The sequence below is a fragment of the Nesoenas mayeri genome (genome assembly GCF_963082525.1).
Source record: "Nesoenas mayeri genome assembly, chromosome: 3".
Taxonomy (NCBI): domain Eukaryota; kingdom Metazoa; phylum Chordata; class Aves; order Columbiformes; family Columbidae; genus Nesoenas; species Nesoenas mayeri.
In genome coordinates, this window is record NC_137544.1 from 101,426,073 (window position 1) to 101,447,234 (window position 21,162).

Here is a 21,162-nt window from a genome sequence, read left to right on the forward strand (position 1 = left end):
GTCAAGCCGCAGAATTATTCTGGTTAAAAATCCAGTGAAGAATTTGAGTAGCAAGTATGTTTGACCAAACCAACGACAATTCTTTGTCTCTTGACCATTGAAGAGCCTGGAGCAGGATGCTGTTGGCACCAGAATCTTCCAAGAGAAAGGCCCTGTTCGCAGGTGCAATCTTGATTTCTTGTATCTTATTTATCTTCCTTTTGAAAGACAAGAAAGTATTTAAATAAAAAGATAACAGTGGAACTTAAGTTTGCAAGACTGTTATTCCTTTTACAACTAAGCAGATTTTTCTTAGATTCCCACTGAGCACATGCAGAGTTTTTCTTGTCAGGAACAGAATATGTTGTCTTTTAAAGGGGAAAACCAGCATTCTGGAGCTGACCAGGCACTGACAGATGCTCTGGCTGTATGTCAGTTGACGAAATGCTAAGTAGTCTGATACTTTATCTGATACTGTACAAGATTAATGCTTAAAACAGTAAAGGTTTCCAAGGCAGGTAGTTGATACCATATACCCCAGAGCCAACCTATTAAAATCATGAGGCTATGAACATGAGCAGATTGCTGCTTCCAAGAGTTTTCACTACTTAAGTTCACTTACCTAAGGAATTGTGTCCTCCTTCCTACCAACAATTTCTTGTGTATTTATAGGCACCTTTTCAAAAAGCAGGAAAATGTGAGGCTGAAGGGTGAGGCAGTGAGACACTTCACTAAATAAAGATATCTAAGGAAAGATTTGATCCTCTCCATTAAATATTGTACATTATCAAATGATTATTCCCAAACAGACAGATATAAAGGATAGTTCCATGGGAAAGACTTTATTAGGAATATACTTGTACCAAGTTTTTTTCTTAAGTATGTTCCTTAGCTTTTCAGGTTTACAAAGGCTATATGCAACTAAGAGATTTGGCTCAATTTTAAATGCAGATGGTCTTGAACAAACAGGGGAGGAAGGGTTCAACTTAATACAAAAAGTAGGTGAATGTCAGCATGATGTAGGAAGCAGCATGTCCTACTGTTGAGATTTTCAGATGGTTTAACAAAAAATTGACACTAAAATACTCAGAGTTAAAGCTTAAGAGGAGACAAAAGTTTAATGGTATCACAGTTGAGTAGAAACAAGTAAGTTGTCAAGGACTACAGAAAGTTTCTACATTTAGTTTTCAAAGTACAAAATACAATAAATACATGAGACCCTTTGTAAAAAGAGGAATCTAAAACTACATTGTCTGTTACAGCACATAATATTTTGAATACATGGAATTCCTAAGATGCTACAGCATTTTTTTAAAGTTATTGCTTAATGGATTGGTCACGTGGCTCTCACTGTTCAGATGCTTCTTCAACAAACATTCTGCTTCCAGCAATAAGCATTTGGGTGCTGTGCACATACTTTAATTTCTCCCATCTGGAAAAAACCTCAGGATAAATTTGGACAAAGCCAAGTTGTCTGTTTCACGATGATTCCTTCAATGGTAAATTGAAAAAGTCCTTGTATTTAATGCAGAAAAATGTGAAATTCTTTTCTGCTGCTTTTGAAGAAATCACAGTGGGTACTTGAACATAATGGCTTAGTTAGACCAACGGCAGCAGAATTTCATTTGCTCCTAAGCATTATTTCATCTTGTACAATGCCCTCATCCATTTGCTAATGCATCAATCCTTCATTTGTTTTCAAAGCACATTCTTCATAGCTTTCAAATTACATTGTCATTGAAATCAGTCTCATGATACTGGAACCAACACAAAATGATTTTTTTTTTGTAAGTCTTCCATGATTAGTACTTCAAGAATCTGGCTTCTGTACTAGTTCAAGCCAAGCTTCTTTGTCTAGGTTTAATCCTTGGATACAGCTGAGGGTAAAACAGAAATGAGATTTTAAATTTTAGTGCTTTAAAAGGTTACTTTTTAAAAAAGAAAAAAGAAAACCCACTCTTTGGCAATACAATTCTAATATAATCTCTAGTACCAAAATATGGCTATAAAAAACACCCAGAGCACTAACAAATATAAATTTAGCATTCTTAGGCAAGCTTAAAAAATACTAACCATGTCAGTACAAAAGGCTGGCACTGAAAAGCATGTAATTCACTACCTTCAGCTCTACTCAGCTGGGTGGGCTAGGGAAAGCATGGGGCTTTGTAAGTCAAGTGACTTTTGTGATCAATGAACTAGGGGGTTTTTTCCCTGATTTATAAAGGAAATAGAGAGGTAATACTCTGGTTTGCTTTCTCTTAACGCCTATCAGCCTTGACAGATCTAGAGTGCTGGGCAAGCTGGAAACATCTGGGTGCACAAGGACCCTGGAACTGTAGGAGCTGTGGGATAGTGGGCAGCCAAATAAACTCATCTGACTGCCCAGCAGTAAATCAGTAGCTGCCACTTTCTGGCCCCCAAGCTCTGTGCTGCTCACACATTCTATCTGCACACAAAGAGGTCCAGAGACAGACTCAGCTGCACGGTGACGATGGATGGGACACAGTTCAACACAGCCATGCTGGGATGCTTGGCTCCTTGGCTCCCACTTGCAAAGGGCTTTGGAACAACCACAGTCCTGCACAGCATGGCTACTGGCATATAACAATAGAAAGATCCACTTCGTACAATTAGCAAAGATGAATCTTCCATGCTCTAAATGGTGTCTGCATTACATTGTGGGTTGTTTCAGCTAAAGTTCTCTTTAAAGATGCCCTCTTCTCTCTTCAGCCAGACTCTGGCTTTCTTTTTTTTTTGTGGTCCACTAATGATTAGGGGAAGACCAACAACTTCACCCACAAGGTTTGTCTCAGCCTGCTATGACTAGCAGAGATGAAGTCAGCCAGTTAAAATAGCACACCACCTGATAGTGTTCAAATTATTTCATTTGGTATTAAAAGTCAGTATTTTGACACTATCATCTTCTTTGCATTCAGTTTTAGAGTGCTCACACAACTTAGGGAGCTAGTGAGTCACTAAGAAGAGCAGAGTACGGATGCAGATAACGTCATCCTGGTTTTTATTCAGCCCGCCTAACTGCAAAAAGATAAAGCTGCTGTGATAAAAATATGACTTAAGAATATACCAAACTACCAAATATCTTCCTCTGTGCTGAATATCTTAGCCTACATTTGAGCTGCTATATTAGGAGTCCAGTAATTGCTTCTGAGAATAACCACAAAATACTTTGGTAGCCCTAAATAGCACAACAGAACAGATACAAGAGAGTAACAGTTAATACTGGGCTTGGGTGTTTTTCCTCAAAGCTTGTTTGGATTATGCTGTGCTTAGAAGGATGAGTCAGGACCCCCACTCTAAGCTGTGTTGCCTTATGATTTTTGTTACAGAAGCACAGATGCTCCTTGTGTTCTTACACACCTGTGCTCAGGCTGAGTGCACAAGCAAACGAAGCAGCAGCATGTGCACAATTCACCCTGGGGCAGGAAAAAAAGCAAAACCCAAAGAACCCACAAGCTGCCATTTCTGACTGTGTAGTGCAGGGCTGAAGGCTGCTCTCAGTTTAGAAATGTTTACGATTGGAAAGGAAAAAACTGAGCAGAAATACTATGTTAGGGAGAATTTGACAGTACATTGTGGGCAGGCCTGACCTAAAAGTCATACAGAAATTAAAACTGATTTTGCATTAGATAGAGTCGCTCTGCAACATCTAACCAGTTTAAGAGTAAGGATTATCTGCATGAGGAAGGAGGTTCAGCCTCTTTCAACCATCATACATCAATCAGCTAAAATTCACAGCAGTTAATCTTTAGCATTGGCAGAACCTCTTATCTCCAGCAGCAGGGCAACTGGATATGTACGAAAAAGCTTAATGGAATTTTTTATACATGTCCATCTGCTATAGTTTTCTAGCAACTCAGCCATGAGGAGAAGCGTGGGGACATAACCAAAAATATATAGTATTTGTACACGGTTGATTTTAATAAAAGAGGTAGTACAGAACATGATAAGGAAAGGACCAGTCATCAATTAAAGGCCTTTTACATATTGTTAAATATCACTTAAAGAGCATAGGAGAAAAAGATCTGCCTTTATTTGCCAACATGATCTCTTTTGCAATACTAGAAAAAAAGATAACCATAGAATTTTGCAGTGTTTGTCTTTAAACTCTGTGAAACCATCTCAGATCACAAGGTGCACTGTGTACACCAAGACAGGGAAGGACTCATGACTCATTCTTCATACACGTTTAGTTTAAGGCCCTTTGTGCCAGCGTATCATATTGTTAAAGAAGGGAGACCTTGTTCTGTTCACATGCTCAAAGCCGTACGCACACATCACGTTCAGATAAAAGTCTGGGGTGGGTTTGGTTTTGTTTTGTTTTTTTTTCCTAAGACGGTGAAATAAGGTTCTACTAGAACCTGTTATGTATAGCAGGGTAGTGATACATGTTGCTCTTTTATGCACCCATCAATATAATCTATGTTAGGTATCCAGACAGAGAGCATTAACCCACTCTGCCAAGGTGTTCAGCTCCCCAAATAAATAAATGGAGAACATCAACTCCTTCCTCTCAACTATTGAAATTGCACCCAGCCAAGATGCATGAGAATAATGCTGCATATACTCCACATATCAGGGTGGTGTTTTTTGACTCTGGAAATATTAAGGACTCACCCCTAGGAGGTTGCGGGGAACGTAGCCTTCCTTGTCATTCAGCCGTGCCCACCACCACTCAATTTCATCTTCATCTTCTCGGCGCAGGATTGTCATGCAGTCTCCTTCTTTCATTGAAAGCTCATCATCATTTTGAGCCTCATAATCCCAGAGTCCATAAATCACTCCTTTGTTCATGATGCCCATTTTCTCCTGGACTCCTGCAATGTTAAAAGCACAGAGCAGCTCAATACAACGACGGAAAGGCGACGGAAAGGCGACGGAAAGGCGACGGAAAGGCGACGGAAAGGCGACGGGGCAAGGAACAGCCAGGAGGGAAAACAGGGTGAAAAGCTGGAAAGACTGCTGTACTCTAATTTTTAAACACTGACTTCAGAAACACAGTTCTGTTAAACTGCATCTGGATCAAGGTGTTTTGGAGTACATGCCTACACCTTGCAGATGTTTAGAACATTTTACAGCTGTAGCCAAATATGAAATACTATTCTATACACATTTCTCAGTTTCTAAGCAGCAAACTGGAAAAGGTACCTTAATCAACCATAACACAAACTTTCTCCTAGTCAATTATTCCATTTTAAAACACTGAATCCTACTGGATAGAAAACTAAATGCAATTTTGCTTAGTCCACAGATTTTGATGCTAGTTAAACAGGCTTTCTCCCTTCATAGAGAAAACTATACACTTGGCACCAAGAGATGCAGTTTTCAAGCTCAGTGAGGACAGATTATTTTGAAATATGCTGGCTGAGCAGCTGTTAGAAACTCAGATCTTGCATGTTCCACAAAAACAGAAAAGCAATATTATAGCTTTTTACACTGCTATTACTCTAGCCTCCTGCAGATAGATGACACGCCAGCTAGTAGGTGCCTAAGGGACAAGAACTACGTACAAAACATGCAGTCAACTACTTTAAAACCTCATAGACTAATAGTCATTGCTCCCCAGGGGGAATTCATTCTTTCCATTAAAAGACAGCTTCCCTGTAGCCTTACTATTTGAATCAAATCTAAATTTAATATGGGATTTCTTTTTAAATGCAAGAGGAGAAAAATGCCAGAAAGGTACAGTCAAATTCAGTGCTTACTAAGCTCCATTAAGACAGAAACTTGGCAATACCTTTCTTGGTTCTGAAGTGCACATTAGAAAATATTCTTCATTTAAAGACACCAGCTAACAGATATGAACTGTCTACTGAGATACCCATACAACTTTTGGTTTCATGTAAAAACCTGTGGTAAGATTCACCTTATCCTCACCTCACACTAATGTATTTTTCAATGCACAAACCTAACTCATTTAAAGGTTTTTAATGTAGGGAAACCTTTTGTTCCTCAGATCTTCTCTATAGGTTGAATATTATGAAGTTACTCTTGCTGGACCTCATTCTGTGACAAGAAGCTGGATAAAACCTCTCTCTTTCCAAGAGGCACCCGAGGCACGGGCATACAACTTAAGCATGCAACTCACCACTCCTCATACAAAAACATAGGAAAAGTGCCCGCTGAGTCCCTAGCATGCTCCAGAACTCAGCTGTCATCACCTACCGTATAAGAACTGGGAGCACTGGGTGTAGCCTTCCTCCATTTCCTCACACTTGTCTGCAGCCGTCTGCATGTCACTGTAGGTCATGGCAAACACAGCTGCACCTGACTCCACCAGGAACTTGCACACCTGCACGTTATTGCATGATGCTGCACAGTGTAACGGGGTCCTGCAAGCCAAGAAGAAAAAGATGACATGTTACTTATACTGCTTGTAACAGTGCTTACTGACTCCTGGGAGCAAACCACTTCTGTGTGTGACCTCCAGCAACCCACACTGCATCACAAAGGGTACCCACCAGAAGCACTTAACCCAGGATGTCAATAACAATTGCTTTACTCAGTAACAGGCATTACCAAGAGCTGCTTGAACCCTAAGTCTAGGTTTCCACATGGATCTCTAGTTATGCTACCTCTTTATAATCCATTAACATTTTAAGAACATTAAGACAATAAGAATTCTAAAACAAATCAATATTAAAAACACACTCAGAAATCCTCCTCACGTCTCTTACCATCCAGACAATCACTTAAAGACCTGACTTGGTGACAAGTGCAGGTAATTGGGATAACTACTGAGCTTAGGGACCACAAGCATCTTTATTCAGGCTGAGGCTTTAGGCACTTCTGTTACAGGTAGAAATAATAGTAAAATCACTGACCCCTATGCCAGCCTTTTCCAAATAAGTTCCGCAGCTATCTGTAAGAAGGATTTGTAACGCATTTTCAGTTGCAAGACTAGTTTGTAGGTTGTGTTTTTCTGCTTTATTTTGGTTTTGGTGGGTTTGTTTTGTTTTGGTGGGGGCTTTTGTTATTGTTGGGGGGGGGGGGGGGGGGTGTAGGATGTTGTTGTTGTTTTTTCCCTTAAGTTGTCTGACCATTGGACAAAGAACTGAGGAGAATTCTGCAGGGCTACATACTACCCAGAGCACATGTAAACTATTGGCTGTCTCAGAGAGGAATTTCAGCAAATGGCCCATTATGCATAAACTGCCTTCAATATCTCAAAGAAACAGAGCAATTTCCCAACTGTACCCACATTCACACACACTTTTTTCATACACAGAACATCAGTATAATTTGCTTATTTTCTCCTCTGCATGTTCCTATATGATCCCCCCCAGAGAGCTGTTGCTCTGCTGTGGAAAAGTCACTGCCAGCTCTACAGGAGCAAAGTGAGGGACCTTCTGAGGGACCTGTAGGAGCCATCAATCATAGGTCTCTTGTGAAGAACACCTGTAAGGTACCATTTAATGAAAGCCTTACCATCCATCACTATCTGCAGCATTCACATTCACGCCAAATTGCACCAGGAACTTCACGATTTCCGTGTGCCCAGCGCACACGGCGTTGTGCAGCGCAGTAATCCCTTCATCATTGGGCATGCTAGGGTCTTCAACCTGTTCAGCCAGAATAGAAGTCATGCACATTGTGGTGAAACTCCTGACAATAAATATCTCTTTGCACATAAAAATTAGGTTTTTTATTCTGGAATATGATTTTCAGCCATATTTCTAAGGACATGAGCAACAGGCAGAAAACTACAGCAGTAACTACGCTTGTGAGAAAACTCACAACAAGCTTGCAGCCTCCTTTAAATAGTGAGAACCTAAAATGGTTCAGAGAAATAGTATCTTGATAACTTAAAGGCATGTATAACAAAGCCTATTTATAAGCAAAACTGGCATGGATTTTACTTATCAAATTACCTGATAATATGCCAGATAGGGGATGAAACACTACATAAGAAATTAGGAAAAAGCCCTGCAAACTTGTAGCCTTGATGCTAAATACCTAGCATGGTTTTAACACACTTAAAATCAGCATCCAAGTGGCCATGTCTAGTTAGGACTTCTCAAGCACAGGTATAGCTGTGCACTATTATTTTTAGCTTCCTCAGCCCAGAAAAGCTTCAACTTCCCAGTCTGAACCAGGATAGCTATTCCTTCTCTTACAAGTTTGCGTTCGTACCTCATAAATTATTCTCTGTACGAGGTCAAACTCCCCTTCCAAAGATGAATCCAGAAGCAACGCAAGGGGATTGAATTTCACTCTCATTCCATGCCCAATTCTCTCAGAGCCAGTTTTACGCAAGTTTGTCCTCTTCCCCTGTGAAAAGGTAACACAAGTTACAGCCATTTTTTTCCTAAGAAGAACAAGAATATAAAATGGCATATTTGGGAATGACAGCAGAAATGACGAATTAAGGTAGTGTTTAATATGAAATTTAGACTATTTTCTACCAATTCTGTCACATTACGAATATAGTAGGTTACACACATTATGAAAGATCTCTGCCTTTATATCAAAACAAGGTCACTAATCAACTGAAATACAAAAGTCACCTTGATCAAACACATCAGCAAAACAATAAACTCCCTAATTCCTCAAGATCAGGAAAAAAAAAAGCCTTTTTTTTAATTCAGACCACTTCAGCATTAACTCTCAAAGCTGTTACACAAACCAAGTTGTACACTCCATGAAATAGGCTATTTAGCAGAATTTAGCAGGAACATGAACAGTTATGGAAAACAGTTTTGGAAAGAATGTAGAACCAAGTGCAGAAACGCTTTAGATGCTCCCAGAGATACTGGAAACCAAGTATTTCTATAGCTGAGTTTGTACTCTTTCCTGTAGAGAACACGCATGTATTAGCTCAGCGCTCTCCCCAGCTGGCTGCACAGCACCAACAAACACTATTCACAAGGGGATGGAGATTTCTGACAGATGTCCAAGCAAAGATGAATAGAAATGACTCATGTTTTGAAAGAGCAAACGTGAAGATATAAGAGGCGATTCCAGAAAAATACTCTTTTTGCCTGTTGATTTATCTATAATATCAAAAGTACAGGCTTTCTAAAGAGCCTATCAGCATAACACAAGTATTTAAATATGAAATAAAGAAATCGGGCTGGTTTATTCTCTTCAATCACAGAATTATTACAAAACCAACAAGAAATGGGTTCTTACAATTTAGGAAATCCTACTGCTCAAGTTTCCTTGTAAAAGGGAACAAGGAGAAAGCATGAAATCATGCAATGACTACTTCATGTAAAAATTACAACGTTAAAAAGCACATTTAAAGCTTTTAATTCCTATGCACCGAAGTGCCGGAAGAAAAAACACTTTCACGTATCAAGTTACTAAAATTCATGATAGGTTTTAAAAGAAACTCTAAGGAACTGAAAGAAGTCAGCATTTCTGTTCTACAACAGTGAGATACCACCGTACCCTGCACACAAACTAAGTTTCAAAACAAACAAGATGGTAAAACGCTGCCTACCCTTAGCCCAAAGAGACTCCATTTTGATGCAACTTGAGAACTGACTGATGTCAAATCAGGTTCCAAAGAGAAATTCAGGAAACATTTCAGTAAAAGAAGTACATGCAGTTGATGTCTATAAATGAGTTTTTAAAGCAGAAAACAAAGAAGTCTGTTTCTCCATATTTTTCAAGCAAGGCACTTTCAGATAAACAAACGCAATCCAGGATTAAGATAATTCGTTTCCCAACCATATCAGCAACAGTGGGAAATGCTTGTGAAATCTTAATCTGTGCCTCAAAAAAACTTTTTATTTCTTTCAAGAAGGAAGTATAGTTTGGGTGTAGTAGGCAGACTTCTATAAGGAATGTTCTTTACAGCCCAAAAGAGTTTTACTATTTATGTATCCAATTCCATTTAAAACTTATCATGTCATTCATTCTAGAGACAGACTTTTCATTACTGTCATTCACTCTGAGTGACAAGGGTCACTTGGGACTCTGTCCCAAGATAAGAGCATCACACAAATAGAACAGATATCCACAGAGAGACTTCCAGCCTTTTTGTGTGACTGTTCTCCTGCATCTGCTAAAGCTCTACAATACAACACACAGTGTTTATGGCAGAGCTTCAGATGTCTTATTAACAGGGCACCCAAGTTATAGGCTAACTCATACTTACAGGAGGCAAGGAAAACTGTCCAGTAACTTCAGGAGGCCTCATATTGAATGAGTCCTCTCCCAAACTCTCTGGTTCCCCTGATGGATAAGGGGGTGGTGGGTACGGAGGATATTCTTCCATGTATACCTCCAGTGGCAGAGAAGCTTCTAGGTTTGGTTCTTCCATTTTCAGTTGTGTGAGTTCATCACCATCTGATACTCCCTCAGGTACAGTGTCCAACGCTACAGAGGGAAGAACAGCTTCGCTCTGATCTGCTGGTGTGTTCTCTGGTTCCTCAGCAATGGCCGGTTCTGGCATAGAAGCAGCTGTTTCTTTTTCCGATTCTACACTTAGATAAGGATTTGGGATCTCCACTGGGCTTTCAGGACTGGCAGCTGATGCTGTCTGTTTGGAGGGATGTGATGGAGCTGAGATAGTCTCCATTGCAGCCAGAGTGGTCCTCTGATACAACAGCTTCTGAATATTAGGCCCATTAGGTCCTTCTGGCTCAGTAATGGAGCTACGTTTCTTCAGTGGTCTGGGCGCATTGGACAGCTTTTTCCGTAGTGCTTCCAGATCAGCATCGCTCTGGTTGCGGTATGGGTTGGACAAGAACGGCAGCAATTTGGTTGGGCTAAGAGGACGGGGTATTCGCTCTGTTTCGTGATTCTCATGAGCAGAAGCTGTTGTTTCCATCTCAGGCTCTGGACTGCCTGGCTTGCCTTGGAGGTTCGAGTAGACGTTCTCCGTCTGTGGTAGCTGATTCTGTACACCAGCTCCTGCCATCACAGGCTTGCCATACACTGCAGAGAGGGGTGGGAGAAAAGCAAGTGTGAATATTTGATCAACAAACCTAAAAAGAGCATACAACCCAATTCACCTACATAGGGCAAAGGAGCATAATAATATGACAACTGAACAGAACTAATCTGGTACAAGTTTACTGTTAGTTATCTTGGAAAAGCAAGACAAATATTTGCGCTTTTTGTTAACACTGATATACAGCATGTAAAATCCGCCTAAGATTCTTACTGCTGCACTAACCTGCTTAATTCCCTTGAGGAACAGCTTTATACCCACAGATAAGGTGGAAAGTACATCTGTGATGTATCTGAGGTTTATAAAGACACAAGAGAGGTAGAGAGCCACATGCTTACCGCTTGGGAAGTGCGGTGCTCTGGTCTGCGCCCTTGTCAAAGCGCTCTGCACTGCCTGCTGGAAGTTCTTCCCAGGAGTCTGCTGTTGTGTGTACATGCTGTAAATTGAACTTGCAGCCACAGTCTGAGGCTTCCGAAATGGTGGAAGCGAGGCCTCTTTGGACGGCTGAGGGGTAAAAGGTCTCACAGCAGCTGCTGGGGGACTCTCCTGTTTGGAGGAGGGAAGAATTTGATCCTGGCCAGAGGAAGGACCTGCAGGAGGTACAGAAATTCTTTGCTGGATCTGCTGAGGAGGATGGGAAGGCTGCTGTGCCACTGGTTTTTGTTTGTTCCCCATAGTTACAACAGCCAAAGGCAGCTTCTGCAGGTTTCCATCCAGCTTTGTATCAGAAGGCTGCAGATGACTGGCTTGACCAAAGTAAGGCAAGTTAATCTGTTTTGGTTTAGTGGGGACAGGTGGTGGTACCTTTGTGACATTTTTATTGGCTGCCTGAAAGACAAAAAAAAAAGAGTTAATTAATATTAAACAGCAAAATATGTTCTAGGAGTTCTGCTATGAAGGACCCCAGATCCTCAAAGAAAGGTACAGTATCTTGCATTTCTACTGCTGCTGCAATACTGTTTACATCATCATTGGAAACATGAAGAGACTTTTTGAAACATTTTATCACCACAGTTGTTTATACTTTAAACCCATTCTCTTCAATTCTTTCTATAGCAGTTCTGTTTAAAACATCAAGCAATGGCAGTGCACAGTGATTTCGCTAGAGATGGCAGAGGCACTTAGCAGCATCTGGAAGCAAGAAGCTTCTTTTCCAACGGAGCACTTATCCCCAGTTCTTCTACATTACTTCACCCCTACCTGCTTAACCATGCCCTCATGCCAAGGTTTAGGTGGGCAGCTTGCTGCAGCCGAATGTCTGAAGGATGCTGTTGCGTTGAACAGTGAAATGAGCGTGTAAATTATTTTTAAAAACCCATGCAAATGCCTCTGTACATATAATTGATGGGGGGCATGTGGGGGAGAAAAATGTATGCATACACACTAGTACAAATAACACAGCTATTTCTTTATATTCAGTCAAAAATGTAGATTTTCACCACAGTGACTGTAGGGAATGACTGAGTTACCAATCGCCATTAAAAGCCTAGAATACTTTTTTCCCTTATAAGTAGACTTTTAAAAGAAGACCTAGGTACTTCTCAAAGTTTCCCAACAGCAACATTTGAAGAGCTGTGTAGTGATCCCTGTCAGATGGAACGCGGTAACTCGAGTTTCCTGCATACCTGTGCTTCTCGCAGGAGATCTTCGCTGCTCTGGTTCTTTCTCAGCGTGCCGAGCCCAGCAGACTGGTCCACAGAATCAAACATTGAGAATGGACGCACTTTCTTCTCTTTGTCTCGTAAAAAATTTTCTCCTTCAGCTGCTGTTGCAGAGAGAGAGAGAGGAAGACTTCAAAAAGGAACAACACAGCTCTAGGAATAAGAGTCCTGTTCTGTGCAATACTCAAGACTTGGGATGTTTTTTATATCCATCCTTCCCCTGTGCTAAGGGCTCAAGGGCCTGCCAAATGTCATCGTCTCTTGCAAATTGAACAGGAGCATGTATTAAGGCATTAGTATCTACTTCACCACCTGAAATGAAAAAAAATCTCTGCAACACCATACTAAAGCTTATATGGCAACAGTGATTTTTTGTGTGTGCACGCTCTCAAATGAATTCTACATATTTACTGAAGTGTTTAGAGGCAGATACCATTAACTAGATTCTCCATATTTTAAGATTAGCCAAGCACATAAGAACATACCTTGTCCTTCACTAGTCACAATTCCTTTTCCTGAAGTTAAGGCTGAACCCTGACCAATATGATTGTCGGCATTTGAACTACTCCAGTCAGTGGCAGATGGGGGAGGTTTTGCACTGGGAACTACAGAACCTAGGAAAGAACAAGTGGAACAGATTAAGCTAAAATAATGTTTCTGTGGTCTTATTACAGGTAGGTTTTTTGGTAAGAGTCAGGTCTAAACAGTGTACAAGTATCATATCCAGGTTAACTGCTACAAATTTTATCACTTTAGGTTTCTGTTCATTTGTTTTATTTGTTCATACCGTTTTATAAAGAGAATGCAAAACCAACCTCAGAAACAACTATCAAACGAGCAGCAAAACTATTTGTCCTTGCACGTTTGCACTTAACCACCATTCAGAAAAAAAGCTTCTAGACTGGCTTCTTTCCAGTTAGCGAGAAACTTCCCTTGGATATTTACAGTAAATTAAAAGTGACAGGATGGTAAGAAGGGATGCATTAAAGCAGAAATAGATCCTGCTGTGATATCCAAAATATTAGAAAAATCATTTGTATGTTCGGTGTGCATACAGGCAGTGCATTAAAGCAGATCTTTACATTTTCTGGAGTAGACATCCAGCCTGATTCAAAAATAGCTACGACAACACTTGAAACTTGCTGTTAGTTTCAATATTCACTAAATTCTCTCTATTAAATTCTAAGTCATCTATTAAGTAATATTACATTCAAATAGTAGTGATAAGCAGCAGGCAAAAAGTTTCAGTCTGGTAAAGTATGAGATACTATCTCTCTAGGAAAGCAGCTGTTTTGCCCAAATGCTAAAAATTGAGTGAAGTTTTAATCCACATGGCACCACCACACATCTCTGTAGCAAACATTAAAATTTCATATGGACAAGAGCTAAAGCTCCACTTGAGTAGTTTCAGGATCTGCAAATCTGACAAAATGAAACAGCTCCTCATTCTCCAGTAGAGGAAGAGACACTTGGACTGGTTTTGTGCTATGGCTACTTATTAATATCTGCCAGAAGTGGAGATGGAGAAAGAGAAATTAAAAAACCCACACACAGAAAACAAAACAAAAAAACCCCACAACAGAATTTCTACACGCTCAGCCTCCATTTTTTTTTTTCCTTTTGGAAGGATCAGAGTTTCTCTTCCAGCTAAAAAGTGAGTCTTCTTTCCTCAAGATAGCACAGAAGACGTATTTGCAACTCTCTAGTTTCTCTAGACTTCTGTCATGGAGCTGAACTCTATCTCATAGGAGAAAGCCAGAGAGAAGCCAGGCAAATCTTCGTTAACAGTCCAAGCTTTGTGTCAGGTGTTGGACTTCCTCTCTATATTCTAACACCATCAACAGGCCAGCAATTTTGTTGCTATTTCTGTGCTCCAGTCAACTGCCTCTTTTATAATATTTCTTGTAATGCTGGTTAACCCTTTACATGTGTCATTTCCAAAATGCATGATAAGAAAATTTGGCTTTGCTAGTTTTTAAGTCCAGGCACCAGGTTGTTACCATGTATGCCCTAAAAATGCCTCTAGAAATTCAAACACATGCTGTTGTATAGAAGCGTTTAAATTAAATATATTGCTAGTTCACAGAAAAATCTTCCTACATTCTAGGCTGTAAAACAACTCAAATTGCTAACTAAAGAGCCTAACTAAAGATTCCTAACACATGGAATCATATAACTTCAGTGCTTATAATATATATTCACTGGGGCAGGAAAATTGCAAGCAGTAAAACTGACATCTCAAATAATACTTTTCTTTAAAAAAAAAAAAAGACAGAGCTAGTAGAAAAGAAAACACAATGTTTCTGGATAAGAAATATTAATTGTAAGCTATTACCTGCAGGAACCTTAGCTTGTGAACTGCTCCCACCTCTCATGTTGGGCAGAGTTTGTGTTTTCAGTGGACCATCAGGTACCTGCAAAGCTTGTGTCCCATCTGAAAATGCTGGTTTCACCAAAAGTTCAGGTCTGGAAGCAATACGTGGCATAGTAGAGGACTGGATATAAGGACCTACTGCTGCCACTCGACTTGGAGCAGAAGCCACTGGCTGGGATAAATTCCCATCTGAAGAAACCTTTGGAGTGGGGGGAAAAAAAAAGAAAGACAATTTAAATAAGGTTATGGCGCAGTATCCATCTATCAGAGTTTGAAATAGAAATCAAGAAGGATAAAACAAGTAGAAAAAGACACGCTGGTATTAAAAATGCTTAATATATATATATATATATATATGTATATACACACACGTAAGCACACTTTAAGAGATATTAACAAGAGGTAACAATAGCAAAAAAAACCAACACACCATAAACTTAAAAAAAAAAATCCATGACAGCATACAAGACAGCAAGAAGAGTTCTTGTCCATAAAGAGTAAGTAGGTTAACACCAGCGTACCATGAAAAATACTTGAATAATACAAGACTATCACCATGTACGGATAAATACAAGTCTAGCATCCAAGTAGCCCACCCTACAAGCGTGTTTTTACTTCAGACTGTGCGAGCCACAAATGAAATTAATTGTTATTAAATATTCTGCACTTACCGGTAAGTTCTCTTTCTGTTGCAGAGCTGCCTTTTTCTTCCACAGGCGTTCTCGCAGCTCATTAACACGCTTGTCCATGACTGCCACCTCCGAGTTGCGCTTGTTCAAACACTCCCTCTGTTGCTGCAGCTTGGCATTCTGCTCCTGGTTCAGTTTGTTCCTCAACTGAATAAATTCACAAAGCCGGGGGGGGGGGGGGGGGGGGAGAAAGAGAAAACAACAAAAATCAAAACAAATTAACTTTCAGGATGGGGGACAGGAAACAGTTACAAAGAAAAAAGCCTTCTAAAAAGTCAAGTCATCCTGGCAAACTCAGATTATTTTCTCGGGAGAATATTGTTGGTTAGTGTCCAAATTTTGCAGAAAGGAAAGGTATAAACACTGCGTGCTCCTTCGCCTGTTTACCTAGAACCCCGTATAGCTGACCCCCTCCCCTCAGCACGCAGGCTCTGTTGGGAACAGGAGCAACGGGATTTCATTCCAACAAGGCAAGAAATGACCCAACTAACTTTTAGCCCTGGCTCACAAGCCGGATTTGCATCGGTACCTGCAGCTCCTTGTACAGGCGGTCGAGCTCAGCTACAGCGGACTGGTTGTCGTGGTAACCGTCAATCCGGCCGTTCTTCAGCATCTCCAGTTGCCTGGTGAGTTCCTCTACCTTTGACACTGCCAGCACCAGCTCGCGCTGCTTCTGCTGGAACAGGCTGTTCATCTGTTCAATCTCCTCCACTGCAGAGGACGGGAGAGCACAATAGCTGCCCTGAGAAACAGCCCGGCGTGGGCTGCAGCCCAGGAGGCGGCGGAGGGGCCGGGGAGCAGCGCCGGCTGCACAGAGGCGGCCGCGAACTCACCCTCCCTGTCAAACCAGCTCTTCCTTCAAGCATTTGTAAAAGCAAACGTGCAGGCAAGATTATGTAAATGGGGTCTGCTTAGAGCATTAATGGGGAACGAAAAAAGAACACACTTGACTTTCTGAAGTATGGAAAGAAAGCAAGCCACGTTACAGGGCTGAATTTCATCTGTAGGAACCTAAACTCACTTCATGCTGAATTCCACAAGAAGACACTCACTCAACCACAAGGCATATTTATGATACTTAAAACTCTGAATTTAGGTCACAGGAACTCAATGACAAAACACTTGAGCTGTTATATTAAACAAAGACTCAGAGGGCTTTTTAGGGTCTTAGAAACAGCTGTCATCAGCTGCTCCCGCTGCCAAAACTGCTGCATTATAGAACAAAGTTTAAGGAATCAGAGAGTTTAAGCAACTACTGAGACCAGACCTGCTGGGGAGGGTACAGGGAAGCAGGCACACATGCTTCAAGATCTCGTATTACTCTACCATCCTTGTATTCCTTCAAACCAATGTTTATTTTGAGCAACAGAACCCGAACAGAAAACACATTCTCCCCACAGAAAAACACTTTTGCTTTATCTGTAAAGCACCATGCTTCCTAATAAAACAATACATTTTGCTTTAATAAACCAACATGTTTTCATTTGAGTCCAGATGGAAGTGACAAGTTCTGTGCAATATGTATAGAGGAAGAAAAGGTAGGCAGGAGAATGTGTGTTGATATGAGATCTGAAATAAATTATGTGACATCAACATGCTGAACTGCAGCACCCAACTAGTACTGCAGCAAGCAGGCAGTAGTTGGATTTCCGTAATTAAAAAGAAAATACTCGGCCAGTTTGGCTGTTAAATTACCCACATTGCATCTTATGCAAGAGGTATCACACCAAGCTTTGTTACAGGTCAAGAAGAAACTAACACTCTAAATGTGAGGTATTAACATCAACGATGGAAAAAGTTACTATGGTACACAAAGGTATTCAAGTAAGAAAAAAAATCTACACTGTAATTAAAGAGCAGATATAGCAGGCTCAAACACAAGTTGCCCTTACAGGATATTTTAAAATATAGTAAGAAAAATAGATTCTGTTCTAGGTCATTGGGGAATTTTCTTGGTAAATACAAGATGTGAAATTGTCAAGATTAACATTTCCTGGAACACTGTAACTACCTCCTCTGAATCACCGAAATCATCAGAAATTTTAGAGTTCCAAGAACCACCTTTCATGAATAAAAAAAAAATCAAAGGCTGCTTTCCTCAAATCACCAACTCACCTAATTTCCCATTACTGAGTCTTTTTTGCTCCACATGGCCTTTCAGCGCTCTCACTTTCTTGAGCTTGGCTTCCTGATTCTCAGCAATTTCTTTTAATCGCTTCAGTTTCTCCTGTTCGGCAGCTTGCTGTTGCTGTCGCTGGTCTTGCTGTTTCAGGAACTTCAGACGCTGCTCCTGCAGTCAACACAAGGGTAGATTATTTTTTTTTAATCAACTTATAAGCTACTGACAGAAACGGTCTCAAAACTGAAAAACAATCAGCACAGTGGCTCCAATCAGCTTTAGCCCAGTATCCTGACATCCCTGAGTGTGAAGGGAAGGCTGAGAGAACAGAGCAAGCACGTAATGATACTGTCCCAATACAATCCTCCAGGTATAACCATTCTGTAGTACAAGAAGCGACTGAAACAGAGGTGGTACCCATGTCTTAGAGCCCTCGGTAAATTCTTCATCCATGAAATTGCTCAAATCCCTTTGAAGGCTACGAAAAATTTTAGCATTCGTGTTCCGTGACATTTGTCAATCTCATTTAATCACTATTTGGCTAATTATAATTTCCTTTCTACCTTCTCCATGCTGCTTGTACTGTACAGATCTCTGCCATGCATCACACTTCTAACAGCTATAAGTCATGCTGGACAATATTAAATACTCTTATACAGAAGGTATTCCCTGAACTATTGATCATTTTCACTATTTGTACTTTCACTAGCTCTGCTAGAGCCTCAAGATGGAAATCACTGTACACCAAAGCTCTGGAATTTTACCACTTCCTGGTAAAAATCACCCTTATCACAAGACAGGAGAATTCAAGACATGAGAAAACTTTCCCAGTGACCTGGCCCCCACTTACTTAACAGACAACATCTCAGTGGAGTGGATCCTTCTGCCTCTCCAAGAGTATAAGGGTAAAATAACATGCTATCAGTTTCTATATACAGATTTCTATAGGTTAGAGCTAAAAGAAACCACTAGATCATCCACAAAGACTTCCTTTAAGTCACTGGCTTCCTGTTCTGGAGACGGTAGGTTATTCTAGTGGCAGGAGAACTACTGAGACTTTCCCAAGCACCCACTAACAGCCAAGACTATCATTGCTTACTAATATTAGAACTAAACACTTCTTAAAAACAAAACAAAAAAAACCAAGCCACAAGTCATTTTTAGAAACAGGGACTCTCATGCACTTTGAATCAAAAAAAGAGGAGCAAAAGTCTGAGCTTGCCTCCCGGAGAAAGCCAGGCAGCACCTGCAGTGTACGCACTAGTTTAAGAGTCAATCCCACATAGGAAAAAGTCAAAAAATAGATATTACAGCTCATGTCTAAAAAGAAAGTGTGTATTTCCCCCTCAGAGTCTATTTTTAATATTGCATCTGATTTCAGAAGGCAGGAAAGAGGCGATGGAAAGCCTCTCTTTGGAATGAACCTGCTTTCCTGGATGTCCTTTCAGACAGGCAATATTAAATCAAAAATTCTCTCTGGCTGACACCCACATGACTATTCTTCTGCAAACCACAGGCAGACAACACCTACCTGATGGGTAGTATCCAGACTTAAACAATTTCTTTTTTTAATCTTGCGTGATTCCTATTATAGAGAATGTATATATAATGTTTCTGCTTTCATATCTATAGTGACTATAGCATTATTTCTGTTTAGGAGACCAAGATCTATTACTGTGACCTGTGAGTGAAACAGCCAAAGGTTATGAAAGTTAAGGCTACTCTCTTCTGTATGAAACACTGATCTCTGTTGGAACCAAGAAGAGGACTACATTCTACCACAGCAAATTAATCTGGGCAGAATAGGTATTGATTCTGCTGCTCAAGTGAAAACTCTGCTCACTTGCCTGATTTCCTACATTTATATTTGCATATTCTTCATACCACTTCTTACTATAAAACAGAAATGAAGTTTTATTGGCTATTTTGACAGGCCACTTTTGCAGATGCTTCAGAACCATCAGAAAGCCATAGTTTCAAACGGTCCCAAGATACACTTAGTGAAAGCCAAGGGAACCAAACAAGATGCTAAACATGGGAGGCACAGAGCCCAGCTATCTTAAAAGGAGAGCGAGATGGCTTCTGATAGAGGAAGAGGAGCAGGACAAGAGCCCCAGAGCAGCCTTCTTCCCTTGTAATGTGCATCTGAAAAGCATGGAAACTCATCCATCCAGACATCCATGCGTTCTTCAGGACGGGCTCACGTTTAACAATTCTGTGTCAAAAGCAGCATTTTCTGTTATATTTTCAGATCCAGTGTGTACCAACAACACCTAAGTCAAATATGAAATCCATACCACCATTCTGCAGATGCATTCAGAGTACTTTTTCCCCTAAACTACTCAGGAGCACCTTTTGTACTTTCATTAGCTTTTCAATTATCATTCAGCAACCATTTCATAAATCACTCTCCTAGTTACTTTTATCACATACATGTTATCTTCTCCAGACAGCTGCCCCAGCAAACCACGCACATTGAACTCTATCAGGAGAATGCAAGATATCATTACAGGACAGCATTATATCCAGAGATAAAAGTGTTTTTCAGTGATGAAACCTGTGAATGGCTGGTCACCGCATAGAACACAAATAGGACTGGCAGAGCACCACCAGAATAAATGATAACATATTCATTTTATATGCTCTATCCTTTTAATTAGCTATACATTCACTTCCATCACTGGCATTATTTTAATATTTTACTACTGGATATTTGTATAGGTTGACTTTCAACGTTAAAAAGAGGGAGCCAAAGAAAGGGTGCTCTCTGTTTATAAGAGATGAAGAACCTCCGAATCCCCAGCCCTCCCTCCACCTCATGTGAGTCTTACTACCTTTGATCCTGGTTGTAAACAACCTCATTCCAAACTCACCTTATTAGCCAGCATTTGCTGTTGAGCCTCAATTTGTTGCTGCTGGCGTGATGCCATCTCCTGAAGTTCAGCCAGTGTCATATCCATCCTCGGAGCAGTGACCTGTTTAAGAAAATTCAGAGCATGCTAAATCCAGAATTTTTAATTTGGCTAGCATGTAACTCAATAGAGCTGCTGCAGAAAAGTATTATAAAGTTACTTAAAAATATAACAACACAACTGAGTATCCAATAAATTAGAAAGAAATTGCATATTTCAATGGTAAAAGTATAAATAGTTGTAAGGTCACACACATGTGTAGCTCAATCCAGCAACACACATAAGCTGACATCTCTTGAAAAATTAATATTTCTAGCAAAATCCCAAAAGAATTTTAAAAGAGGTGTTCCTGAGCCCTTTATAATTAAGCTCAGCATGAATCAGCTTTGACTGACTGAGCCTAGAAGGTTCAGCACATGGCGGGATGGATCTGTGGTTGTTGGTGTATCGCTGCAATTCAAAGCACTTCAACGTAAGCTGAAGAAAATGGAAGTTTAAATACAGTGG

The 21,162-nt window shown here is 40.3% G+C and overlaps 1 protein-coding gene across 2 annotated transcripts; it reads right to left on the reverse strand.

Annotated features, from left to right (window-relative positions):
• Nucleotides 1-1,547: 1,547 nt before the first annotated feature.
• Nucleotides 1,548-20,718, reverse strand: TP53BP2 (tumor protein p53 binding protein 2). 2 transcript variants are annotated; one of them, XM_080340828.1, is made up of 14 exons: nt 20,617-20,718; nt 17,740-17,914; nt 16,154-16,335; nt 15,607-15,771; nt 14,897-15,134; nt 13,047-13,175; nt 12,526-12,662; nt 11,239-11,728; nt 10,103-10,884; nt 8,131-8,268; nt 7,426-7,559; nt 6,163-6,329; nt 4,615-4,814; nt 1,548-1,856 (listed from the first exon to the last, which is right to left on the reverse strand). In XM_080340828.1, exons 1-14 carry the CDS (start codon nt 20,701-20,703, stop codon nt 1,815-1,817), a joined length of 3,066 nt encoding a protein of 1,021 aa, XP_080196954.1. In that variant the 5' UTR covers nt 20,704-20,718; the 3' UTR covers nt 1,548-1,814. The 2 variants fall into 2 exon arrangements, with proteins under 2 accessions (XP_080196954.1, XP_080196953.1); XM_080340827.1 differs by having other exon boundaries at nt 12,526-12,665.
• Between the last annotated feature and the right edge of the window lie 444 nt (nt 20,719-21,162).

Bases quoted from the DNA above. Each gene is read 5' to 3' on its own strand.
- TP53BP2 (XM_080340827.1), bottom strand. From the start codon at position 20,703: ATGGATATGACACTGGCTGAACTTCAGGAGATGGCATCACGCCAGCAG. The intron at 10,885-11,238 runs GTAAGCATGTGG...CCCTCTCTGCAG, and splicing joins AGCACCGCACTTCCCAAGCG to TGTATGGCAAGCCTGTGATG. The intron at 7,560-8,130 runs GTACGAACGCAA...CTGGCTGAACAG, and splicing joins TACAGAGAATAATTTATGAG to GTTGAAGACCCTAGCATGCC.